Here is a 27,064-nt window from a genome sequence, read left to right on the forward strand (position 1 = left end):
GGGTTCGCGCCCAGAGCCTCCAGAAGGACCCTGCCCCCTACATCTGACTTCTGGACTCTGACCCCCAGAACCAGAAGATGGTAAGTTTGTGTTGTCGCAAGCCACTGGGTTTGTGGTCATTGTTTGGGTGGACACAGGGGACCCACACAGGGCCCTTGAACTGGACAGCAAAGTGGCCGCACTGGTACGGAAGGACAGGGTGCCTGCCCTTGCAAAGGTGGCTGCCAACGTCCTGAGGGCCACAGCTGGCCCTGAGGACGCCTCTGGGGTGATCTGAAGTGCTGAGAAGGGGCTGGCAGTGTAGACTGAAGTCACGAACCTGAGGTGGCTTCACGCCCGTCCCCACGCCCGTTGTTTCAGGAACGCTGAGTGTCCCGGGTGTGGGCACGTTTAGTCTACGTGCAGTGACACCCTGTGGCGAACGCAGCCCCGCCCGGGCAGAGGCCCCTCAGCCGGCGGGGCGAGGGGCTGGCAGCTCCTTCTGGGGACAGCGGTGTGGGCCCCAGGCTGCCAGGCCTCTGGCCGCACCCTCGGCCGCAAGGACAGTGAAAGTTCAAAGCAGGGAACTTCCTATCACTCTTGCTTTTGGAAAACCCAGTCCATGAGTCAGCTTGTCAGTGCGGCCGCCCGTCTGGCTCTCTGGCTGTGGTCAGGGAGCTTGAGGAGGATAATCCGATGAGATAATAAATACCAGGCTCGGTCATCGTGAATCAGAGGCGCGCAGCCAGCTGAGTCACACAGTGGCGGCGGCTCAGAGCCGCGGAGCTCCGCCGGACCTCCCTCTGGACCCGGGGCCAGACGTTATAACACAGCAGGGCACCGAAGGCACGTTTCGCCCCGAGGGCTCCGGTGCTGGGTGGGCTCTGGCCATGGGACGCTCCCCAGAAGGGGGCGCTGATCCGTCCCCTGTGACTCCAGAACCAGGCATTACCGAGTCTGGAGGGAGGCTGGGAAGGGACAGCCACCAGGGACACTCTATGCTGTGAAGACTTGGCTGGCAGCAGTAGCCACTGTCCCAAGGTGACCTCGCTTGGCTGAAAGGTGTGTGAAGTCACTAGGCCGTTCGGAGGCCATGCAGCTCTCTGGCACGTGAATAGTGAGCGCCTACCTTGTGCTTGTCATCGTGAAGAATCCCCCTCGCTTGACACGGTGAGAGGCCCCCACCCTGGCCTGGGGGTCCTCCCAGCACAGCGGGCAAGGGGCCAGGCCTGGGGGCTGGCCGGGGCCCCCCCGACGGCGCTCTGAGGCCCCAGGCGCCGCAGGGTCCTCCTGCCCCCAGCCCCAGGGCAGCCACGAAGCCCGAGGCTCGTGGAAGAACTGGGTGCGAGAGGGCGGGGCTGCATTAGCCCCCGATTGTGGCGCCCCTCAGAGCGTTCAAGGGCAGAGGGGCTTGTTGGGCTGGCGTGAGGAGGGGCTCCACCGCAGGACCCAGCCCGGGACACTCCGTCTTTGTCCTCCCTGCGTGGGTCATCGCTTTCACACACATTTCCCCGCCACGGTTTGGTGCTGAGCCATCACTTTCTGCCCTAATTTGCTCGCCACGTCACTCTTGAAATCAAAACCTCACCACAAAGTCTGACAAAAGTCCATATGGGATCTCCTCCCCCGACAAGGGATCACCGCAGCGGCCTTGCCACCGGCGGGGCTCTCTGACCAGAGCCGAGGTCACCCCTGCGGCCAGTGGGAGGGGGGAAGGACAAGGCCGGGTGGGGCCTGCAAGTTGGGAGATGCTGTGCGTGGGCCTGCGGCGGGTCCCCGAAGGAGGGGCCGCGTGCACAGGAGAGACACCCCGGGGACCGAGTCTTCCCCTTTCGTCCCTGAGGGGGCTCTGGGCCCCAGTGGTCTGTGTTCAAGTTCGGCCCTTGACTCGGGACACTGACGTCTGGCCTCTGAGCCTGAGCTGCACCTTCTGTAAACTGTAGCCATTGTCCCTGCTCCAGGGTCATGGGAGGGCGAGAAGGGACAAGTCGTACCGAGCACCCAGCCCAGAGACGCCCACACGAGGAGCGGTGAGTGGGCCGCCTCTAACTGCCCCGCCGCCTTCTGCCTGGTGCTTCCTCCGGACGCCCGAGCCTGTCACTCTGCCTTCAGAACCACCGTGGCACTCAAGGCCCCAACCCCCGGTGTCCACGGTCTTCCTCCGAGCTCTGGGCCCAGGTTCCACCCCCACGGGCCCTTCCACGGGCCTCCCGTCTGGATGCCGGCTGCCCGCTCCCCGTCCTTCCCGGTCACAGGCCGCTCGTGCGCCAGGTTGGGGCGGGCTTCCCGGTGCTGCCCTCGGCCCCTTCAGCGGCAGCGACTTTCTGTGGCACCCACCCTCCACCTGGCGGGGGTCCCTGCCTGAGTTACAGGAAGCACTTAGGCAGACAGAGCGGCGATAGGAAGTTCTGCCCGTCCACCTGTCTGTCCCGCTACCTGACGAGCTATCTGAGAGCAGGGGCCATAGATGATTCATCCCTGTCACCCACGGGCACACAGTAGGTGCTCACACGTCCCTCATGGGACAGCGCTGAGCTCCTCAGGCCTGGCCCAGCCCAGCCAGGGAGCCAACCCCTGCTGCGGACGGTGCGCCTGCCCTGCCCCGAGCGGGAGGCACCCCGTACCTGGTCCCCAGAGGGTGACGCACTGCTGCTCGTGGGTCTGACAGATGCCGTTGTAGCAGTAGCCGTCCACGCCCTGGCAGGGGTGCCCGTCGTGCAGGTACACGTTGGCTGGGCAGTGCGGGCTGGCCCCGGAGCAGAACTCCGGCAGGTCGCAGGAGTTCCCGGGGCCCCTGCACGCCGTCCCCGCGGGCTTCAGCTGAAAGGAGAGGGCGGTGAGGGCGGGCGCTCGGCAGGGAAGGGGGCGCCTGTCCCCGCGGCGCTCCTGGGGTGGACCATGCAGCTGCCTGTCCTCGTGGGTCACATAAAGGGGCACGGGTTTCAACGCCCGTCCCTTTAGAGCAGAAGGAGCCACGGAGTCTTGCTCTGGTGACAATGGCCTTCCTGCTATGCGAGGGACATCAGGGGCAGCCTCTTAGCGTCCTGCACCTTCGGGTTGTCTGATGGCCCGACGAGCTGGTGCTGGCACCTGCCACTTGGGGGCAGGGGAGCGAAGGGAGTGTGGCCTCGTTTTTCAGAAGATCTCTGGTCACCGATGCCATCGCATGTTTTAAGGCGAGGCTGACAGCTATGGGGTTAGCATTTGTGGGCAAGTTGACAAAAATAATTCCAAGGGCACGATCCTAAAAGCTATTTCAAGTTGCCCTCAGCTCACGGAGCTGGAAACCTATCTGGGGCTTTATGGGGCGCGGTGCAGAGGAAACGAAGGAGGGAACGGCACACTCGGCCGACGCCGTGTCGCTTTGCGGCTGAAGAAATTAGGGCTCCGTGTGTCTTATCTGAGGCTGCGCGGTGTGACGTCCCTGCCCACCTGCGTCCAGGAACCTCCTGCCACCCGCTGCCGCTGCCGCTGCCGCGAGCCGGGGCGCCAGCTGTGTTCACGGTCCCATTGGTTAATCGTGAGCAGAAAGGGGATCAAGGGTGTTTTTAAGCAGGACGTAAAATGTCTGCCTGCACTTCCAAATCACGGGGCTGTCAGAGGGAGGTCCCAGCAAGCAGGACACCCAGGTCCGTTGCTTCATTAGAAAGAAAGAAAATCCTGCCCTTGGAACCTCTGAGTCAAAAGCTCAGGCCTCTGCTCCAGGTCTCAGCTCAGAATAAGGAAACAGACCATGGAACTGCCCGCGATGGCGGTGGGAACGGCAAAGGTGTGAAACCGCCAGGCCGGGCCGGGCCGGGCCGGGGGCGCCTTCTGTTCAGGGGACAGCAAGATCAGGACATTGACACGTGAACCCCTGGGACAACCTTCAAGGCTCCCCCGGCCCAGCATCAGGCGTGCGTGGGATCCAGCAGAGGGAGCGGACATGAGGCTGAGTAACAGGAGTGGGGACTTGTTCTCGGGTCCTCCTCTGGTGACAGTGACAGGCCTGCCCGTGCCTCCGGCAGCACAGCCGGAGCTCAGTTTTTCAGTCCAATTACTTTTCAGCTCATAAATACCGATCACAGATGACTTAGCATGAAAATGTGCCTTTCACATGGACATTGGGAGATGCTGAAAACAGGAAGTGATCATACCAACCCCACTGAGGGGTTACTGCCTCCACCGCAGTGGGTGCTGGGAAAGGGCCCCACCCTGCCGCTGGCCCCGTGGAACCGCCCGGGCCTGCGGGCCACCCCAGGGCCAGGAGACCTCACCTGGCAGTCTTCGCAGCACAGCCCGTGTGCGCAGACGGCGTCCGGCCTCAGGGCGCAGGTGGTGGCATTGCAGCAGAGGTTCGTGCATTCCTGGGGAGGGAAGGGGGTTTGTTTGACAGGGTCGTAGGGAGCAGCCACTCAAGGAAAGCAAACGTTGGCCGTGCAGGGACGCCAAAGGGAAGAAAGAACCAGGCGGCCCGGCTCCTGAGCTGAAAACGGAGGGTTATCTCCGTCTGTAAGAAAGCAGAGTCCTGTGGGCGTTTATGGACCCGGTGGGGGGGGGCGGTGAGCCTCTGGGGAAGAGTCAGAAGCACTCAAGCGCCCTTTGTGAAGCGGGGGAGCCTGAACAGGGGGACTGGCGAGGCGGCCTGCTCAGGTCGGCCGCAGCCGGGGCTCCGGAGGGAAGGGGTCTCCCATTCCTGCAGGTCTACGGCAGTGAGCTGCATCAGGATCGCTAGAACATTGTGAACTCAGTTATCGAAAGATGTACGTAGGCGCAGGGAAACATGGCTCTCCCAAGGCCCACCGCGTCCATCAGGAGCACACACACTGGCAGGCAGTGAAGTCCAATCGGTAGCGCTTGGAGCACAGTTCCTTGCCATCCAACCCGATGCCGTCGATGAGACTCTCGCTCAGTGCAGGCGGCTGCTGAACCTGACCTGACTCCTCAGCTCAGAAATGCACAGGGGTGTGAGTGATCCAGAGGCAGGAGGGTTGAGGGCTGTGCCCACTGATTGGCAAGGGATTTAAACGGAGAGGTCAAATATTCGATGCTCTCTGAAATATTGTCCTCTCTGAAATTAAAGTGAGAGAGGAAATGAGCTCCTTTGTTATGCTGTGCATCACAAGTGCCCAGTGTTTTCCTAACAGCGGGGGGAAAAAGAGGTTGACCTCTTGTGCTTAGCTCTCGACGAAAAGTTTATACAAATTTTCCTGGTGTCTTTATGAAGTCTTGGTATCGCAAACTCTCCAGTAACTTGGAGCTTAGGCATTTTTAGAAAAAAACTGAATACTCAAAAGAAGGAAGAGTTCATGGAGTCTTTAGTATTGATTAATTTATCGTGTCCTTTAATTTTATTTAATATATGATGTATGCTAAAGAAATTACATACTGTTGGCTACAATGAAGCCAATCCTATACTGTTCTAATAGCATAATGTTTCATTCTTACAGACCATCTTGTGTGAATGAATTTGTAATTAGTATCATTAATGCAATTAATTAAGTTTTGTCAATAATCCAGAAGATTTATGGCTAACCCAGCTATCTGAATCGAACCCTGTATAATGTTATGAATTTTATTCTCATTTGGTGGTTGCTATGTGCTGCTATTATAGATACACCCAAAGTTATTAGATTTTAAATTTGTTCAAGGACTTTATACACGTCCGCAGTCTATAATATATACAATAAGATAAGATTGCTAAGCAGAAATCATGGCTGTGACTTTCAAGACGTATGGGTTTCTAACTCGTGGACTTAACCACCCTAAAAAGTTTAGGAACCTGTTTTCTTTTGAAAGACTCTGTCCCTCGCATTCCTGATCCATGCCATCAAATGGAAAGCAACATCATCCTTTTCATTAGGACCTCAATGGCCCTGCTAAGGACACATGAGCCACATTACAGATTTCCTTGTGCTAAGCGAAATAGGCCAGCCTCAGACTGGGTCCTAAGGTCCTTTAAGAACTACCTCCCCACCCCAGCAAATCACTGAATAATATAAGCAGCAGCTCACGTGGAAATGCAGCCAAGTGGAAGGGCTTTGACTTCAAAGGGGATTGATAATGTGAGAAAGAGAATGAGGTTTAAAAGCTATTTGCACGCTCCTGCATCCCAGGGACTTGACGCAGGAGGGGGTGCTCATTCCCAGCCCTGTTAGCTGGAGGCGGGGTGGGGGGGGTGAGCTGTCCCGTCCTTGGGGCTGATATAAATCCAATGCCCTGCACGGGAAGCTCTCCCCAGTCACCTGCCTTTTTAATGATGCAGAATCTACCTCTTCTGCAGTACTCTACTTATCAGAGGAGACCAACTCTTCCTCTGCTGATCCAGTTATTAATTTAGGACTCGACAGAGAAGTTCGGTAGAGCCAATGAACGCCAAGCCTCCGAAGAAGGAAGAGTAATGACGCCGTGAGCGAGGTGTCTGCAGATGCCCTGATTGTCACTGTCGTGTGTGGGTCCCCTGTGGATGTGGACTCTTTAGTTCAACGCTGGGGCCGGGCAGCAGTGCGCCTTTTTGAAAGTGGTGGAGATGAACCATGGGGGAGCGCAGGAGCAGGAGCTGGTTCCGGCGGAGAGCTGGCGACGCGCAGAGCCCCCCAGGTGCGTGGGCCAATGAGAAGCAAAGGCACGGGGAGGATTTCCTGGGCCCGAGCACGGGGGGCGGGGCTACAGAGCCCAGGTGAGCAGGGGGGACTGCATGTTTCGGTCAAAGCAATTTGGAGGCTGGAAATGGGCTGTCACAGTCTCAGACACAGTTTGAGCTTGAACATTGAAAAGGGGGAAACAAAAAATGAGGCCCTGGCCAAGGCGTACAGCTGGTTAGTGTCATCCCGATAGGTCAAGGTTGCAGGTTTGACCCGCAGTCAGGGCACATGCAGGAACCAACCAATGATTCCATAATCAACCAACGTGTCCGTAAGTGGAACAACACGTTGATGTTTCTCTCTCTCGCAAATCAATAAATAAAAATTAAAAAAAAAAATTAAAAAGTGAGGCAAAGGCTCACCTGTGACTTTGGAACATTTCTTGGAAGAACTCTGGTTGAGGAGAATGAGAGTTTTTTTCAAGTGCCAAGAACTTATCCTGTGAAATAAGGACCCCAACCGCGGCCATATAAATTTGGGAATTACATGTGAGTGAAATTTGGCTTAACACAAGGAAAGCGTTTGAGTTAATCCAATCCGCCCTGCAATGCCATATGCTGCCTGGCCAGAGAGTGAGCGTCCTGCCAAAGCGGAATGACTCCTTGACGGTGATGAGAGAGAGGACCACAGCATCAGCGGATGGCAAAACTCAGGCGTTCAAGCATTTGCTGACAGCTGGTGGCGGTTGTGGAGATGCTGATGGTGGGGATGGTGGGGATGCTGATGGGTGGGATGGACGGGGATGGTGGGGATGCCGATGGGCGGGATGGACGGGGATGGCGGGGATGCCGATGGGCGGGATGACGGGGATGACGAGGATGCCGATGGGCGGGATGGACGGGGATGACGGAGATGCCGATGGGCGGGATGACGGGGATGACGAGGATGCCGATGGGCGGGATGGACGGGGATGACGGAGATGCCGATGGGCGGGATGGACGGGGATGACGGGGATGCCGATGGGCGGGATGGACGGGGATGACGGAGATGCCGATGGGCGGGATGACGGGGATGGCGGGGATGCCGATGGGCGGGATGGACGGGGATGACGGGGATGCCGATGGGCGGGATGACGGGGATGGCGGGGATGCCGATGGGCGGGATGGACGGGGATGATGGGGATGCCGATGGGCGGGATGACGGGGATGGCGGGGATGCCGATGGGCGGGATGGACGGGGATGATGGAGATGCCGATGGGCGGGATGACGGGGATGGCGGGGATGCCGATGGGCGGGATGACGGGGATGGCGGGGATGCTGATGGGCGGGATGGACGGGGATGGCGGGGATGCCGATGGGCGGGATGACGGGGATGGTGGGGATGCCGATGGGCGGGATGGACGGGGATGACGGAGATGCCGATGGGCGGGATGGACGGGGATGACGGGGATGCCGATGGGCGGGATGACGGGGATGGTGGGGATGCCGATGGGCGGGATGGACGGGGATGACGGGGATGCTGATGGGCGGGATGGACGGGGATGACGGAGATGCCGATGGGCGGGATGACGGGGATGGCGGGGATGCCGATGGGCGGGATGACGGGGATGACGGGGATGACGGGGATGCCGATGGGCGGGATGGACGGGGATGGCGGGGATGCCGATGGGCGGGATGACGGGGATGGCGGGGATGCCGATGGGCGGGATGGACGGGGATGATGGAGATGCCGATGGGCGGGATGACGGGGATGGCGGGGATGCCGATGGGCGGGATGACGGGGATGATGGAGATGCCGATGGGCGGGATGACGGGGATGGCGGGGATGCCGATGGGCGGGATGACGGGGATGGCGGGGATGCTGATGGGCGGGATGGACGGGGATGGCGGGGATGCTGATGGGCGGGATGACGGGGATGGTGGGGATGCCGATGGGCGGGATGGACGGGGATGACGGAGATGCCGATGGGCGGGATGACGGGGATGGCGGGGATGCCGATGGGCGGGATGACGGGGATGGCGGGGATGCCGATGGGCGGGATGGACGGGGATGACGGGGATGCCGATGGGCGGGATGACGGGGATGGCGGGGATGCCGATGGGCGGGATGACGGGGATGGCGGGGATGCCGATGGGCGGGATGGACGGGGATGGCGGGGATGCCGATGGGCGGGATGACGGGGATGGTGGGGATGCCGATGGGCGGGATGGACGGGGATGACGGGGATGCCGATGGGCGGGATGACGGGGATGGTGGGGATGCTGATGGGCGGGATGACGGGGATGGTGGGGATGCCGATGGGCGGGATGGACGGGGATGGTGGGGATGCCGATGGGCGGGATGGACGGGGATGGCGGGGATGCCGATGGGCGGGATGGACGGGGATGACGGGGATGCCGATGGGTGGGGGTGGTGGGGTGGTGGTAATGTTGTCATTGTGACAATGACGATGGTGGGGGTGGCGGTCACAGCTGGGAAGGTGGTAGTGGTCATTGGGGGTGGGCGGTGGGGATGGTGCTGGAGGTGGAGATGGTGACGGTGCCAGTGGTGACGGTGGAGATGGTGAGGTGGCAGCGCCGCTGGTGGCCCTGCTGCAATGGGGAGCAGGTGACGCTGACACAGTCACCCCACACCTGGCAGCCCATGGGCCCATGAAGAGTCGTCCTAGGTATTTAGGTTAATGAACAACTGAGACAAGCCATTTCTAAGTCATCATGGCCTCTCCTGAGAAACGTGGGCAGCTGAAGCTGATTTTGCTTTTCTCTTTGGTCATGAGCAAAGTCTCCGAGGGGTCTCCCCTTCGCATGCCCCACCCCGTCACGGCTTCACGTTTTCCTCCGCTGACCTGAGAGAGTTCCCGCAACCCCGTAACGGGCCTTGCTTGTGCATGGCTACCCCCCGCCCTGTGCCTTGTGAGCCAAATCAGCCGCCACTGTGAGCAGAACCTTGGATAAAGCCCCCTCTGCAGCCCCCAACATTCACGCCCAGCTTTCTTGCGGAAATGGTCAGACTGAGACCAAACTCATTCCTGCGGGTGTGGGGAACCTCGGAGACATGGAGAAGGACGTGACGAAGGTTCTACAGAGCTGTTTGTTGGACGAAGACGGGAGTCCGTGGTCTGTCCCTGAGTCTCAGCAGGGTTTCCCCCACTTTGAGTAGCTCTCCAAAGGCGCCCTTCCTCAGCCCCACCGAGCCCGTCTGTGAACCGAGCCAAGCCGCTGTGGGCTTGTCAACCGCTCCGGCTGCACGGGCTCTCGGGAGGGAGCCCCACATGCGGACTGCCTGCTGCACCCGCTCCTCGCTTTGATTCATTCTAAGCACCACCTCCCCCCAGCTCCCAGGGGGCACTTGTCTTACCAGGAGGCCTCCCTGTCTCCTGTCTTTCCCTTTCCCTCTCAAGATTATTCAGAGATTAAAAAGCAGCTGCTGTAATTTTTATGCTGATTAACGTTACCTTGGGCCCTACTGGAACAAGACAATTTCCCGACACTGGCTGGCAAATACGGTTGAATAAAGCCCTTTGCTGGATACAAATGTCCTCTGCTTTTGCTTATTGCTTCTGAAAGCTAACAAGCAGAGAGGCGGGAGGCCCGGAGCCTGGGGCGGGCGTGCAGAGGCGGCTTCGGCTGCCGCACGGGGTTTCAACTTGGGAGGACGCGCTCGGTGAAAAATGCATGTTGCTTATTCAAATTCCCCTCGTTCAAACGCCACACAGAGAGAAAGAAATGGTGCTTATTAGCCATTAGAAGCCGGGAGGCCAAGGCTTTCTTTTCTGTCAAACTCAATGCTAAATGCTTTTCCACTGTTCTTGTCCCCACCTTGCCAAGAACACTGTGTCCCTCGATAGGGAAGGTCTTTATCTTTTTAAGCCTGTGATATAACTTACTTTGTGCCGTAGTTAAAATTCAAGAAGGCTACCTGGCTTGGGGGCCTGGCCAAGTGGCCGTAGAGGACTGTGCTGGCCTCAGTTTCTAGCCCCGCCCTCCGGCTGCCGAGCCCTGCCGTTCCGGCTGCGTTGCCCGGATGCGCCCCCCGAGCTCGGGCGCCTCTTACCTCTGGTTCCCCACAGTCACACTCCTCTCCTTCCTCGACGTAGCCGTTGCCGCACTTCGGGCCCCCGAAAGCCTGCTTGACCTCCGGCAGGTTGAAGAGGCACATGCCCACGCCCTTCTCCAGGCTGGCCTCCAGGTCCTTCCGGCTGCAGCTGCTGAACACCATGGGGAAGGGGTGCCTGCGGGGGGGCCGAGGCGTCAGGGTCACAGCTGGCCCCGCCTCGGCCCCCCTCCTGTGCTGCGACTCCCGGGCTCCACCTGCGACACCCGCCCGCGGGCTCAGCGAGCCAAGGCTACGACACGCAGTGCGGAGCGAGGAACGGCTGGGGGTGCTGAGTCCCACCGCCGCAGTGCCAGCGCCACCGACAAGGGCTGCTTTACCCTAAAGGAAACGATCTTCCTGCGGTTCTCAAACCAGCCAGGGAAGACAGGGTCCCGGGGCCGTGTTAACCGTTCCAGCAGGACGATACGATGGAATGTGAGTCCCTAGGACCTGTGGTCTAGAGTGTGGACACATGCTGATGTCCTTACTGGAGAGCGGAAGGAAGGAAGGAAGGAAGGGGCATGAATAACTGTGCTTAGCAGTTCCAGGGGTCCAGGACACAGCGCCACGGTGGGCCAGGGCTGGCCGACACTGGCAGGGGTGTGCGAAGGGCCAACCCCTGTTTTCCCCCTGCACAGACAGAAGAGTGTGGAGGGGCCTAAAGGCAGGGCCTGCTCTTGCCTCAAAATGCCAGGGAGACAAAGGGACGTGGCTGCGTAGGCCACCTTCCCAGCGGAGTTCACGTTCCTGTTCCGCAGCCAGAGGGGCCGCCCCGCCCCCTGCACCTGGGTGGGCTGTGTGGCTAATTTGAGACATTGGCTCGCGATCAGAGGTGGTGATGCAGGTCACTTCTGGCTGAAGGCATTTAAGTGATTGTTCCTCTCCAGGCCAGCTGAGCTCAGGGTGCGCCAGCGTCCTAGGGCTCGGATGTGGTGTCGCCTGGTCCTGCCTCCCTGTAGGGAGGGACGCCACCCGCAGCGCCGAGCTCCCACTCTGGAGGGCCATTCCGAAGGGAAACAGCTCTGCCATGGCCAGCCCCTGGAAGTCCGGGCTTTGCTACTGCATGAACTGCAGTCACAAACGCATATAGAGTCTCTGTCTGTTCTACATATGCATTTTCACACGTCCTCAGGCATCAAGGACTAGAAGGGACAGGCAGGCCAGGACCCGGAGGCCTGCCTACTCAGTGAGAAAGTAGGGCCTGCTGACCAGCCGCCCCGGCACCCTCTCCCCGCGCAGACGGTCACAGGACAGCAGCATCACTGGGTTCCAATTGGCGGGCCAAACCAATGCACGCTGCCCTTCCCCGAAGACGGTAGACGTGCCACTATTTCACGATCGAGTTTGGCAATTTTTCAAGACCACAGCCAAGCTGGTAATGCTGCATTGTCTGCACAAGAGTTTTCTATCAATCTCAGCTTATTAACTCTGGCGTATAATTCTAATCAACAAATACATTAATAAACAAAAGTCCTGCTCTCAGATGCAGAATAAACAAACCATGACTGATCTGTCCTGCTGTCACAAAGTCCCTTTTGACATTTTTGTAACTTCCCTCAGTAGACAGTTTATTCCAGGTACCAGAATGCTGCTGAATAGCTTCAGAAGACTATCCACAAGAAAAGTCCTTATTTTATCAACTGAGGAGGAGTTTGCATTGGAACAGCGATGGTGCATTACCCAGGGGGCTGAGCAGAGTTCTCCCCCCGCACAGGGATGCGCCTCCCCCCGATGGTGATGGGACCTGTCTCCCTGCGCAGGAGGGGGTTTCCCTGGCATGTGTGCAGCCCAGTGCCTGACCTGGGAGACTAGACAGCGTTCCCACTCAATGATATGCCGCCGGGCGTTGTGACAAACACTTATCAGTTCATTCTGGAAGGAAACTGATTTCCTGACTCTGTTAGCAGCTAATTAGGAAAGACACTAGCATAGCTGTGAGCCTCGGGAAGGGTTTACGGCGGTTTACGGCGAGAGCAACAGTCGCTGAGAGCAGCCCGAAGGAGCCGCTGTCTGACTTGCCCGCCTCACCAGCGAGCAGCGGATGTGCCCCAGGCGGCGCCAGTCCCAGCTCTGACGGGACCCCCCTTGTCACCTTCTTTCAGAGAACGCACATGCGCTGGGCTTTTGGTGGGAGGCTGACTCTAAAGAAAAGGGACAGAAACAAGATGAGTGGGATCAGCCTAGGTCCAGGAGTGGAACTCGGGCGCGTGTGGGAGAGGGGGACAGAGCAGCGCGTGGTCGGCACGGCCTTGGCGAGTCTGTCTGGGTGTGGCTGTCTGGGAAGTACCGTTAGCTGTGCCGTAATACGCGTCGGTCTCTCTTAGCTCTCTCCTGTTCTGGGGAAGGACAAGTCCCAAATGCTTGTCAAGTTCTGTCACCTGGAGTCACGGATAAACAACATCCATCCAGGTCACAGGTTTCAGCCTCACTCTGAGGGACTGTGTCTGGCACACTCCTCAAGGAGCCTCTGTTTTAGCCACAACGTGGCGCCGCCAGGAGTGGCCTTGATGGATTCGCTGATGCCATACCAGGACCTCTGGCAGGGCATCCACGGACAGCACAGAGCTGGACCTCGCACCGTGTGGCCTTACTGCACCGTGTCACCTGCCATCCACATCGGGGCAATGAAAGCCCCCACCCGGGACTGCCGGCCGCGGCTCACCGCTCCTGCCGCGGCTCCTGTGGTGGCCCCCCACCCCCCGGGGCCTTCCTGACTTGCTCAGAGTGACCCCGGTGGTGCCCCTGGGGGAGGCCACGCTCCCCCAAACCTGCCTGCCTCTCCGCGGACTGGCCAGTCAGCATTCCCTCCGCACCCCCCCCCCTGCCATCATCCAAGGACCCCCTTTCGATGACAAGGCAGCGAGGCCCCGGGACGTCCTGCCCCAGGGGCGTGTCTTCGCTGGTCTGTCCTTCTGTGAGTCCTCCTCGGGGAAGCCACGTGCCTGTTTCATCTGAAATAGGATATTCCTGAACTCTGGGCATGTAGAAGAAGTCCAGCTTTAGATGAAGGCAAGCAGAGACTACTGTTTGTCATCGTCCGATTATTTTGCAAATATTTATTCAACACCCACGATGCGCCAGGCGCTCTTCTAGGGGAAGGCCTATAAACTGTGCAGCAGCCCTGGCTGTCACGGAGCTGGCTTCCAGGGGGGCAGACAGACCTTCACAAGCTAAGGGCGCAAATTGTGTTGGAAAGGGACGCGTGTAGAGGAGAAAAAACAGAGAAGGGGGAAGGATGTGTGGGAGGGTGGTCAGGGAAGACCTCACTCGGAGGCCCTCAGGGGAGGGGTGGGGTGAGGGACAAGCTAAGGGCACAGCTGGACGAAGGACGTTCCAGGCAGAGGGAAGAGCCGGGCAAAGGCATGTGGGCCCATGCGGTGACCTAGAGGGATTTGCTCCTCAGGACAGAGGCTGGCTCTTCCTTCAACGGCACATCCAGGGAGGCGACCTCTTCTGCAGAGAAGGCCGTGGAGGTCACGCCGAAGGCCAGAACACAGCCATGGCGTATCGTTCAACGGAACGGGGGTTGCCCTGCACCGAGCAGGTGCTGAGAGCGCTGGGAGTATTTCTCATAGGAACTCCAAACTCTTATGATTTCCCCCTTTTTCAAAACCAAACTATTTTTGATGGGCAAACAAGGATCCCTTCTTCTGCTAAGATCCTCCGGTTGACTGGCGTGTAGGAATGAGAGTATCTAAAAATTACATCTAACCCAATGGCCCTCCCCCAAAAAACAGAATTTAGTCATGTCAAATAATTTCAAATCTCAAGAGATAAGGACACGTGATGGTGCCAGATACCAGAGTCCTCTAATTACAACACAGTCCTAATCTAGACGCATCTGAACACCTACTACACCCAAATAGTTACTGGTGGCCCAGGGTCTAGCGCGCAATACATGTCATTGATTATTGGCTTAAAAAGTCAAAAACAGCTCATAGGTTTGCATGAAAGATGTGCCGGGCGACCAGGACCAGGGCTGGGAACCGCTCCCCAGAAAGGTCAGGCCTCCCCGGGCAGGGCCTGTGAGAACATTGACTCCAGAGACGGGTCCCGCCTGAGAGAGCAACACCAGCAAGATGCTGGGCACGGCCAGCGCCTGCTTCCTTGGTGTCAGCTCTGCCTCTAGGCGTTTGGTGGCAGCTAAGTTAAACCTTTTGGGTAGCAGATTCACGATCCCTTCACTTAGTCACTCGAGAACTAGTTTTCAAGCTTTGAGGGGGATGTCAAGATAGTTCAAATATGGCCGGAGCTCTTTCCACTGTCCCCTTGCCAGACCTTCGTCAAAGGAACTATTGGACTCACCCACTCCCCACGCTGTCTCTCCATCCATACTCATAGAATATCAACATATTTACATAAAGAAAAATAAATATTTCATGCATGTTTATCATACACAGGATATAAAATCTACAAAGTTATGTGTAATTATAATGTATAGAAATATACATTATATATAATATATACATTGTAATATACATTGTAATATAATATAGAAATTATATTACAAATAAAATCATCTATAATAATTTAATAGATATATACTTATATGTTACATGTATTTTTTTGAATAACAATGTATTGCGAACCTACTTTAGCTAGATGATCTGTTGGGCAAACTTCCTCCCAGTAACGTATTTTTTCTTGTTTTCTACTCATGTCTGAACAACCCAGTGAGACAGGTATTATTATGCCCATTTTGCAAATGAGGTGGAGACTTGATTGAGTTCCCCATTAGGGGATGGCAGAGGCTGGATTTGAGTCCGCTTCAGTTATTAAAAACTGCCTCCTCTCCCTCATGGAGGTCAGCTCTGCACTGAGCCATCCGTGCAAAACTGCTGACACCAGAACGGTGTCCCGTGACCCCCGACGGCTGGGCCCTGCCGTTTCCCAGCCTGCCAGGATTGGAGGCCCTCGGTGTGGTCCCAGCATCTGCGTCACCTGGCAGCTTCCTGGGTGAGCGAAGGCTCAGGCCCTGCACAGACCCGCTAGGTCAGAGAGCCCAGGGGCGGGGCCCAGCAACCTGTATTTTATAAGCTCTCCGGGCGGACATCAAACTGACGATTTAAAAGTATAGCCTAGCGGCTTTTAGTCAATTCACAATGGTGTGTGGCTGTCGCCACTCTCTAATTCCAGAACACTCTCCTGACTCCAAAACCAACCAACCCCACACTTGCTAGCAGCCACTCCTCATTCGCCCCTCCCCCATCACTGCCAACCACTAATCTCTTGTGGGTCGCCCTGGATTTGCTGTTCTGGACCTTTCATATGAAGGGACCCCTTGGGTCTGGCTTCTCTCACATCGCGTACTGTTCTTAGGTTCCACCCATGTTCAGACATGTGCTGGCACGCCCTTCTTTTTCATGGTTGAGTAGTATTCCATTGCAGTAAGACTATGTTACCATGTGTTTCATCAGTTCACGGCCCAGGCAGTTTATCAGAATTAAAGTCTGGCAACATATGACCTGGATTTAAAAATCCAAACATTGTAAAGATAATCTATGGACCAACCCACACGTATTTGGGTCAACAAATACATATAAGAGAGGCTCATCATAGGTCACCATTCATGCACTTAAATTAGAAATAGTATTGCTTTTCACTGTGGTTTCATTTCCTAAGAAAAGCCCAACACACAGCATTTTGAAAACCTTCTGTGATTTTAGGCATGTGCTAAACAATTCCACAGGCATCGAACTTTCACTTAAAGCCAAATTCAAATCGTGACTGAATTTTCAGGCATCTTTACATGCTTTGGTAGGTTGACTAACGGTTCCACTGTCAGCTAATGAAGGTGTCAGGAAAGGTTCCCATGGTGAACAGGGATGTTTCTGCTCTAAAACAAGTTCCTTCTTTGGCTTCAGTGCCAATGTGTAGAACTTGGCCTTCCTTTGGCTCAGACTGTTCCTTTCTCATTTTATACCTTTGTTCCCTAAAGTATTGAAAAGAACGCTGAGCTGGGCCACAGAGCCGCGTACGACATCAAAGATCCTGCACAGGCCGTGTCAGTAGTTAAGAGACACAGGCTTCCCTTTCTCCCACAGCCTCTGGCAAGCTCGGCCCAAAGGGTTTTTAAAAATACTTCTCATAAGTTACCCCACATACGTCAGGACAGCAGCTAACTGAATGGACACGTTGAAATGGCCAACCAGTGCAAAGCAAAGAACTTGGAGAATTATTCAGAAGGAGCCCTTCCGCACGGCACTTCCCTTGGCACAAGAACCCTCTAAAATAATGGTGCCTCGGACCCAGGAAAAGATGCTGCTTTTAGCTCCGGGGGTGGGGAGAGGGGAAGCTCCACTGGCAGCTGCGCCAGGGTGACGGGCTGCTGCTCAGATGGGACCTTTTCAGTGACACATGTCCTTCCTTCTAAAATTTAACTACCAAGGACACTTGGGGGCAAATTCAGCGTGCTGCGTGCAAGGTGAGAAATGAAAAAGGGACGTGACTGCTGGGTGATTTGGGCAAATAAGACCATACACAAAATCCACTTTTTCAATGAGGAGTGCCACCTACCGCTTCCTACCGTCAACGCAGTCCTGGCTTCATGTGGCAGCCGTCCCAAAGCTGCCAAGGGAAACATGACCGGGGGTTCCTATCACTTTGGCAAAACTGCAGTCAGAAAATTCTTCTCTTGTAGGAGCCCAGTGTGCGCGTCAGCACTATGTTTTCGGGGTGCGTCCCTGAAGCCCACCGATCGGCCTTAACAGTGGGGGTGGCAAGCCCTCTGCCTGCGAAAGCTCTTGGGATTACTAGGCGACAACGGCTTTTCCTGTCAGCAACCAGGCCGCAGGGAAGCGGCTGCCATCAGCCTGCAGGTCACTGTTCTGTACGTTTCCGGTGACTCTGCTGCCTCATTGAGAAACGTGCTGGGTCCCGGAGTCCGGGTTCTCCACACTCGGGGGTGACATCAGGCCATGTGCTGACTGCAGGAAAGAAACGGCAGTGACCAGAGGAAGGAGGAGGGCGCGGCGCTGGCAGCTGCTGCGAACAGCTTGGAGCGGACACAACTGTGTGGCAGGAAAAGCCAACGTCGCAGGAAACCAGGGACGGATGGGAAGCCACCCGGCATTCTCTGTTTAAGTCAATTTAAAAAAAAAAAGAAAAAAAGAAAAAAAGGAAACCTCCCATCTTCCGCAGCTGATAAATGATTTGACAGTTAAGGAATCACTGGTTTTGGAAAATATGCTGCTTCCCACTGATCTTTTTTGCAGACTAAAATGGAGTTTTCTTCTCTCCTGACAGCAGAAGGGACAGAGCCAGCAGCCCCGCGGGGCTCCTCTGGGCCTGGGCCCGTGGCGCCAACGGTCGGGGGGGCCTCGAAACTGGAAGACCAGGTCTGAGCGCCGTCAATGAAAATGAAAGCTCCGCTTTAAAACTGAACGTCCGTCTTCACTTCTACAGAGCGGGGATTATAACAAATGCCTCACACGGCTGAGGGTGAGGATCAGTGGGCTCCACACAAACACACGCGAGTCTCTGGTTAATTTCAACGCACCATGAGATGCTTGTTGCCAGTATTTACATAGAAAATGATGCGTGTTTATTTTCCTCATTTAGAGTCGCTGCTTTGGCTCTTTCAAATTACTGCCTTCCAGTGCCTCGACCGTTCAGCTGCTGGGCAACACTTCCGATATGGGGGCAGAATTTATTATAATTGTAGCCCAAACATAGCAATCGTTAAACTGTAAAACCACAAGTACAAGTAAACTTGAGAGGAAAATGATTCGGGAGGCAAAGGAATAATCAGGCAGTTAAACATGATCCTTCAGGTTCACACATACATGGCGTTAAAGCAGAAAAAGACCCCGCTCCTTTCTGGACGGGCCAGGCTTCGCTCGCGCAACCTGAATGTGAACTTGGGAGCACAACCAACCAACCAAGCCACCAGCAAACTGAAACAAAATTGTGCTTAGATGGCTGTTACCGGCTGGGTGGCCACGGTGGTTTTCAGTTCCTGGAAGCTTCTTCCAAGTGTCTTTCCCATGCCACCTGAGCCCCCTCTAGGCCTCCTCCCGGCCTGTTACTCCATCGCAAGGCCACCCGAGCTCAGAGCGGACGATGGCCACCGGCCGACTGGACCTGGCACCGTCCTCTGAGAACACGATCTAATGACTTAAACTCTTTATTATTGACTCCGCAACCCGTTTGAAGACGCTGATCAAAAGCAGCGCCCTCGCCCGCAGTTCACGGCCAGTTCTACTTACTCCTCGCCCCCCAGGGCCACGGCCCCTGCATGGTGACCGTCTCCTCTGCCCAGGTGCGCTCGAGGCCCACGCATAGCAAGAGGGCGCAGAGGTCATTCTGCGGATGGACGTTGCTCTGCCGTGCTTCAAACCAAGGATTCTGGGGCCATCTTCAGAAAGATCTTCAGGTTTTTCACAAGTACCCCAGGAATAAAAACTTGCCAGTGCGCAAAATTCAGGTGCAGCTGAGAAGACTGCCCTGCACGGCGGGCGGAGGCATCCGCGCCCGCGGCAACGGGTCGTGTCTCTGGCATCCGTTTCCGGGGCTCTGGGCTTCACCTCGCCGTGCATGTCAAGGATAATGACTATAAATACTAGCAGCTCTTACTCTTCTGTGGCGAGCCCCTGCTGTGGGCTGGAGCTTGGTGGGCCGGCTCGCTCGCCGACACCCCGGGAGTCCGATTCTATCATTCCCCTTTTACGGATGAGGAAACGGAGGCGCAGGGAGGTTAGGTACCTTGCCACTATCATGCAGTTTAAGTCAGGACTAAAAACAGCTCTTTGGCCTGAAGGCCTGTGTTCTCCCCAAGCAGTCGCATGGCCGGAGGGCTGTCGGGAGCCCCGGGCGCGGCTTCCGGGGTCACCCCCAGGGCAGCCTCAGGCAGGACCCTCAGCATCCGTGGAGGAAAAGGCTGCTGTCCTGGAGCCTCAGCCCTTGGAGGCAGGGAAAAGCAAACCCCGTGGGCCTGCTCGTGAATCCGAGGGACCTTCATGCACCTCCCCGAACATCATCCGTATGACAGAAGACAAAGGCCAGGGCTGGGGTTTGTCCCGCACACGTGAGGTCCAGCCCGGGCCGGCCGCACCCATCTGAGGGAGGGCATGAGCCCGTGCGGGCCTCAACAAGCTGTGAGCAGAGGAGGCGATCACCCCCTGGACAGCGGTCGCTCTGCCGGACTCCTCCAGGGCGCGATGGGAGACGGGGCGGACCCCGTTCACCCTCTGCCCGGCCAGCGAGCACGCCGGCTCCCCCGGCAGAGCCGAGTGCAGGGTGGTACCACTGGGGGACTCTTCCTCTCGTCAGCGCCAGGAAGGAGAAGCGATGGCACCAGGGCCGAACGTGGACCTGGTGGACCCCCCAGATGGGCTGCGGGTGACAGAGGAAAGCGCCAGGCCAGGAGTGAAGGGCCAAAAAATGTCCTTGGTAGGACATTTCCATTGTTAATAGCAAACATCTGGGCCCCCATCTGCGGCACATTATAATTCAGGTTTTTAACATGTGAACCTTGACCTCTGTGCCTCTTCCTGGAAGCCAATTAAAGTGCAAATGTCATTTCCCAGAATTTTTAATAAAGAAAAATACCAACGGAGCTCTGGTCAGTGGAGAGGTGCACAGACCTCCAGACATCACCAGAAAGTAGACCCTTCACTTCTGAGCTTGATTGGCGGCTTCCTCCCAAACCCAGTCCTGAACGGCGAGGGACTCGCAGGCAGGGGACCCAGTGCCACACTGCAGGGACCCCAGCCCCTCAGAGGGCGCATCGGAGATGAACTTCTCAGCTTCATTACACGCAAAGGCTGCTGCCTCTGCAGGGCTCGTCCGGGGCGGGGCTCTGGCACACACACAGAGGCCGAGCTTAGCAAGGGACAGCGACTGTCTGAGGCGTCTCGCCCTTTCCTCCCACCCCTGGGGACAGTCCTACACAGATCCTGCTGCTGATCCTGCTGCTTCTGCAAGCCTGCGACCGGGAGGACACTTCTAATCTAATGTGATGGAAAAAGTGCTCAAGGCAGAGGCCTTCAGGCCGCCCCAGGAGGGCTGATGTCTGCACAGGCCCTGTCCTGGCCTCCCTGAGCTAGGGACGCGGGGTTCGCCACCATGGCAACCGGGAAACGCAGGAGTGGAGCAGGGCTGGCCCTGTACCCCTGCCCCCTACCCCCGCCCCCGGGATCGGGAAACATGTGCAGCGAGGAGCCAAGGAACGGGCCCGAGGCCACGGGCCAGAAGCTGCAGGCAGACACCCCGATCGGGTCCTGACTGAGCCTCGGCCTTCCCATCTGTACAGTGGAGGGGACCCTCTCTGCCTTCTCCCCTCAGGGCTGCGGCAGTTAGATGGGAAAGGAGAGGAGGATGGTTTTTGCCGCCCGGAACGCTCACGGGGTCTTCTGGAAGGACCCGGCCTTCTGAAAGCAAGCTGCTCCTGCTGCCGTGATCTCCACGGAGTCGCGAAACAAAAGAAGCCACGGTGCACGTGACTACCCACGTACCTGGGGTTCCTAAACCCTCGCTCTTTTCTACTTTATTTTTGCTTTTCTATTTATCATGTGGTGCATATTCTCACGAGCTCATATTCTACACCCACTGCAGGATGATGTGGGATTTACAAGAGATGAAAATGGCCATGTTGCAGCAAGCGCTAAAGTTAATGTAGGAGACAGCAGCCCAGAATCTTTCCCCCGGAGCTTCGGCCATGAACAAAACGGCGAGGGACGGCCTGCCCCTCATGTCTGAGTGTGCCGTGCTCGCGCTCCGCCTCTTCAGCCACCCCCACCGCCTGACCATCTCCTACCAGCCCGCCCATCGTCCACCCGTCCACCCACACTCCCTGCCTTCCTTCCATCCATCCTTGTGTCTTTTACAGCATAGAAGTATTTTTTTGAACTCTGCTATGTACCAGGCCCTATTCTAGGTGCTGGGGACTCAGCAATGAACGAAACAGACAAAACTCATGACCTAGTGGAGCTTAAATGGGTCCTTCGGGACATTGTTGGTTGCAGAGGGGTCCATAATTTACGCTTGACCTCGCCCCACAGCCTCCATGCCACCTGTCCTGGGGAGCGGAGGAAGCCGTGGGCATGTGTGTGTCGGGGGGGGGCGTTGACAGAGCTACAGCGGAACCGTTTTCACCCATGTCCTACCACAAATAAAATGCTGGATTAATGAGCAACGACAGGAAGTAATTCTCTGCTGTTGTAACATAAGCTGAGGTTTGCAGAACTGAATGGCTTAAAAATGGGGCACCGTTCCTGCCTCCCAGGCGTTGCACAGGGACGCTGCTTTGTACTGGGGCTTCAGTCCCTGCATGAAGCCTAAATGTGGCAACACACTTGTGGCCACTTCCATGTGGCAAACACAGCGGGAAGCTGGATTGCACAGCTGCCCAGTCTTATGCTCAGCCCAGCTGCACGGAGCCCGGCTGCAGGGAGCCCAGCTGCAGGGAGCCCAGCTGCACAGGGCCCAGGTGCATGGAGCCCAGCTGCACAGGGCCCAGGTGCATGGAGCCCAGCTGCACAGGGCCCAGCTGCAGGGAGCCCAGCTGCACAGGGCCCAGCTGCAGGGAGCCCGGCTGCACAGGGCCCGGCTGCACGGAGCCCAGCTGCACAGGGCCCGGCTGCAGGGAGCCCAGCTGCACAGGGCCCAGCTGCACGAGCCCAGCTGCACAGGGCCCAGGTGCATGGAGCCCAGCTGCACAGCGCCCGGTGGCACGCATCCCCTGTGAAGCCTGTGGTCAGAAGCTTAGCATGTTTTCTCTGACCATCACCTCGGGATAGATGCCTTTCTCCTCTTTGAGGAGTAGGGCAGCTGCAGGTTTTTATTTGAGATAAGGAACACGAAGACGGGAAGGCCGGGCCTCGCTCCTGCCAACTAGGTCTTTTGTCTGGGGGCTTCCGTGTGGGCGGCATTGGGAGTATAGGCAATTCATTTAGTTTTCTGAGCTCCAGCTCCCTCATCATTAAGCTGGGGTATAACCCTGCCCGCCTCACACAGTTTGCTGCTGAAATAAGACACCCTGAACGCAATCCTCTAGGGTCAAAGTCAAGTTTGCCTACGTTCATGTCCCCTGAGCTGGATATTCAAGGAACGGTGGCCACTCAGACCCAGCTCCCTAGCTTGACCTAGGGTGTGTGTCCAGCGTAAGAGGGGAGGACAGTGCTGCCATGCCCCTGGACCGAGACCTTTAGCATTCCAAGTCTGCATCCGTCGCAGACAGGTGACTATTTCCCAGGGAGCAAGGTCTGGTTGTACAGAGGGGAAACAAAAACGTGCCCCATGTCGACGTGTCCTTCGGAACTGCTCTCCCACCTCTCCCCAGCCGGTTCACGTTTTCCTTATGATATTGCCGGGGTGCAGCCGACTGAGCTGTTCCGGCTGCACAAGGAACTTGATCCCGGCCAGTCCCGTGTAATCTTACTGGACTCCCTCCTTCGTGGCTGCTCCTCCTTTCTTCCCCTCTCCTTGGATAAAGAGGTCCATTTACCCCTACGCTTTGGAGAAGGAAGCAAAGACTGTCTTAAACTTTTCATTGAGAAAATAATCAAATGGAGAGCTGATATGGAGAAATAATTTCCTCCAATCCCATTCACACAGGAGTCCCTTAATGACTAATGTTTTCATGATCTCAGCGCCTCAAAGGTCAAAAGAGGGTGAGTTTTAACTAAGTGTATCCTGCACTAATTTTCAAAAAAGCAAGTTCTACAGTCTATAGACCTTCCAGATACATCAAATTTCTATCCATTCTCACCCCATCCAGAGCTCTGAGGACGTTTTCATGGAAAAGTGCTTGTCATTTTAATCCCTTAAAACACATTTTCAAGTAGAGGCTTCTTCAAAAAGAAATCCAGTTCTCCCATTATATGAGGTAGAAATTCTATGGCGACTCGCCTGACCCTATTCGCTCCTTCAGGGACCAGTTCAGACTGGACGTTGTCCCAGAATGTCCTCCCGGCCCACCAACCCCTTCTAACCTTTGCTCCTGTTCACAGTGAGTTAGGAGTCCATTTTAAAAAGGTGTGAAATGCCCTGATGGTTATGGTTAAAACTTTCCCCTTATCTTTTCGAGGCACACCTTGAAATACTCAGGGCCAGGGTGAGGGGGGGTGAGGTCCCGGGCTGTACAAATGGGTTAGACCAGGAGCCCCAACGCCCCCTAACACATCCCTCCAGAGCCCCGAGCGTCCGGTCTGTGAGCCCCGGGCCGCTTGCCGGTCATCCGCAGCACAGGAGGAGTCCCTAAGCGCCAGGCTCCCGCCTTCTGTGTCTACGGCCCCTTCCGCTCCTCAGGCCCTGGCACAGAGGCCGTGGGACGCGTTGGTAGAGTCAACGGCTGGTTTTGTCATGCCTGGTCGCCTGAGCCTATTTCCTGCAGTGGGCTTGCCCCGAGTGGGAGGCCGGGCCTACGTCGCCTGGCTTTTCATTAGAGAAGGCTGAACTGGGGTGGAGGCCACCCAGAGGAGCTCTCCGTCCAGACAGCTGGGTGGCAAGTCGGTGAGTTAGAAGGAATCGACTAAGCCAATTATACAAACTCGGGAGGAAGGAGAATGGCCATGTTTCTCCTTCAACGTGCTTATCTGACCCAGCTGTACATATGGTGTTCCTGACCGTCCAGCCGCAGCTGAATGGGAGGGACTGACGCCCCGGGAGCCCGGGGTGACCCTCACGTGCTTAGTTTCTCAGCCCCCACTATCCTGGGTGCGGGACACGCTGCTGTTGCTCCCGCTGCGGGCCGGGAACACGTCCTTTACTCAGGAGCCCTTTGCTGGTCTGGAAGAGATGGACCTGAGCAGCCCCACCCCTCCGCTTAGCGTCAGGGTGCGAACCATGGCTGTGAGCCCTCTCAGCCTCACTCGCGGGGGTGGCGGTGCTCTGCGGTGGCCCTCCGAAGCCCAGCCCTGGAAGGGCGCTGGCCGCAGGGAAAGCAGAGGGCAATCGGACGGAAAAGAACCTTCTGCACTGCATCTCCAGACTGCAGAGCGGAGCGGAGGGGCTGCGCGGAACAGGCCGCAGACGGGCTCACGCAGCACCTTCGTCACGGATTCCCGCCTGTTCGTCACACCAGCGTGCAGCTAGTTTACAGACTTGTTTTTTTTTTTTTTTTTTTTTTTTACAGGAAGTCCCTTAATTTGGCAAGTGACAATAGCTCAGATGCTACATGATCTTAAAAGATAAAAAAATCTGAAAGGAGAAATCAGGTCACACCCTTGCCCCGCCTAAGCCCCTGGTGACCCGTTGCTGTGCTGGGAAGAGGCAGGGCTCCCGCCGCAGACAGGGCTCGGCCTGCCCGGGGCAGCTCCGGTCTGTGCAGCCCCGCCCCACCCTGATCCGGCCCCACCCTGATCCGGCCCCGCCCGCCTCCGGGCTCCCGTGGGCCCTGCCTCTGCTTCCGAGCCCTGGCTCAGCCTCCCCTCCGCCTGTCTGAGACCTGTGACCCCGGGAGGCTCGCCGTCCCTCTCTCCCTCTCTCCCTTGTGGTCTTCGCCTAAGTGTCACCCCCACACAGAAGTCTTCCTTCCCCAGAACCCCAGTTCCGGCCGGACCCTCCAGCCGGTGCGCCTACCTCCTTCCATCCTCTCTGTTGGCTTCCTTCCCCGTGCTTACTGGTTTTCACTTATCTTTTTCTCCCTAGAGCGCAAATTCCATGAGGGCGAGAAACGGTCCGTCCCATTCCCGGCGGAAGCCTGGCCCTCCCCAGAGAGCCTCCTGAGGGGCAGGGGCCGGGTGCGCCCGGGGCGCAGCGGCACCCGGGGCGGATGGCCCTTTTCCTCCAGCCTCGCGTGAACAGAAGCCTTTTGGCCAAAAATAAAGGACGTGTGAGGGTAATTTCTGAATGTTAATACTGCTTTTCCCCCCACTCTAGGCAGTGATATTTACTATTATGCTAAATATTCTTTCCCAAAGTGTTCCGATGAATTTCACAACTTTCTCCCTCCCATAAATGTGAGTACCTAGCTCTCACCCCCTTGCGACCAAATGCTCCAAGAAGCTCAGGAAGGGATGGGCTCCACTGAGCATGAACTCCCACACGAATTCCCAGATACCGCCCTTGCCAAAGAGCGGTTTCCAAGGCGGGTCTCACTGCTAACTACCCACAGACATAAAACACACGCTCTCACAGACGCTGAGACGGGCGTGATTAATGATACAACCGGTGAGGAAACCCCCTCCGCCACGCTGGGAACGTGCACCGTAAGTTACGGCCCACATGTGCGAAAGACCTCCGCGCACGCCTGGTATTTTCAGGCCTGCGGGTCCAACTTGTCAGCGATGGCAGCTGGTTAAAATGTCCAGTGTTCAGTTCTGGAATGTCTTGATAAGGAATAAGCAAGGTATATTGGGACGGGCTTCCCCCTGTAAACCATCTGCCGTCCTTGGTTCTCTTTGAACCTGGGAGATTTTAGTTTTGGCAAAGCAGTCACCGGCTCATCTCTCTGTGAGTCACACTTGGGACGAACACTAAGATCCCATTTTTAACATTTGCCACTCGTGCCTGGACCAGCAGTGGGGGAGGTCACAAGGAAGCTGGTGTTCGGATGGCGGCCGCTCACACGGAACGCGTGGGCGCGTTGCCGAATGACCTTCCCGTGGCCTTCGAGTGCCCTCCAGAAGCTACGCGCCGGAGCTTGGAAAAAGGCCTTTCACTCATCAGTGGTCCCAATGTCCCTCTGAACTAAACAACAACCCCAATACCGCCATCTATTTGTGGAGTGATTTACAATTGACAGAGGCACATGGTCTCACGTAACCCACCCTCCTGCTCTCGGGGGGCCCTGCGAGGTGAGAGAACGGCCGCGCTGGGGTAGCCCCAGAGATGAAAAGCAGCCGGGGACGTCGACAGTGGGTGACGGACGACCGAGGGTCGCCGGGGCGGCGTGACCTCCCCGCACTCTGGGCCCCGGTGATTAATTCACCCACTTGCTTAGGAAGTTTCTTTCCATCTGAGAAAATTAAAAACACTACATTCTGGACAGGAATGCGGGATCATAAATGAGAACCAAATAGAAAAGATTTACACAAAGGCACAAGCTCAGCAAAAGAGGAAACGTAGAAATCGCTAATAAGGTATAAATCAAGAAAAGGCTATTAGCAAACCCCTGGTAAGGGCGGAAGAAGCCTTTCAAGTGACTTGCTGAGCTCTGAACAATAACGTTCTCCCTACGGCCGTGAGGCATCTCCGGGGGATTGGCTCCTGGCCACGGGCACCGGCGTGAAGACTCTTGGGTTTGAAGGGCTGGACACAACAGTACGGCTAGGACCAGAAAGAGCTCCTTCTATTTCTTGCGCCTCCAGAATCATACAACCCCTAGCGCTGTAGGGTTTTCTCCATCTGTGCATTCCCCGCCACAACAGGCACCGGGGTCAAAAATATTTGTGAGCACAGCGGCAAAACGAGGGGGGTTGGGTGGATGGCTAGATGGATGGATGGAGTAATGAATGGATGGACGGGTGGAGGGAGGGAGCGAAGG

At 56.7% G+C, this 27,064-nt stretch overlaps 1 protein-coding gene across 1 annotated transcript in view; it reads right to left on the minus strand.

Annotated features, from left to right (window-relative positions):
- ADAM12 (ADAM metallopeptidase domain 12) overlaps nt 1-27,064 on the minus strand; it is a gene marked incomplete at its 5' end in the record, with an annotated part of 275,701 nt that overhangs the window by 38,283 nt on the left and 210,354 nt on the right. The window contains 3 exon segments of the mRNA XM_054581238.1: nt 2,604-2,799; nt 4,236-4,325; nt 10,597-10,774. Coding sequence (XP_054437213.1) covers nt 2,604-2,799; nt 4,236-4,325; nt 10,597-10,774 — 464 coding nt within the window.

The sequence above is a fragment of the Pteronotus mesoamericanus genome, unplaced genomic scaffold, assembly GCF_021234165.1.
Source record: "Pteronotus mesoamericanus isolate MK-2021 breed Mesoamerican mustached bat unplaced genomic scaffold, CSHL_Meso_final contig_657, whole genome shotgun sequence".
In the NCBI taxonomy this organism is placed as follows: domain Eukaryota; kingdom Metazoa; phylum Chordata; class Mammalia; order Chiroptera; family Mormoopidae; genus Pteronotus; species Pteronotus mesoamericanus.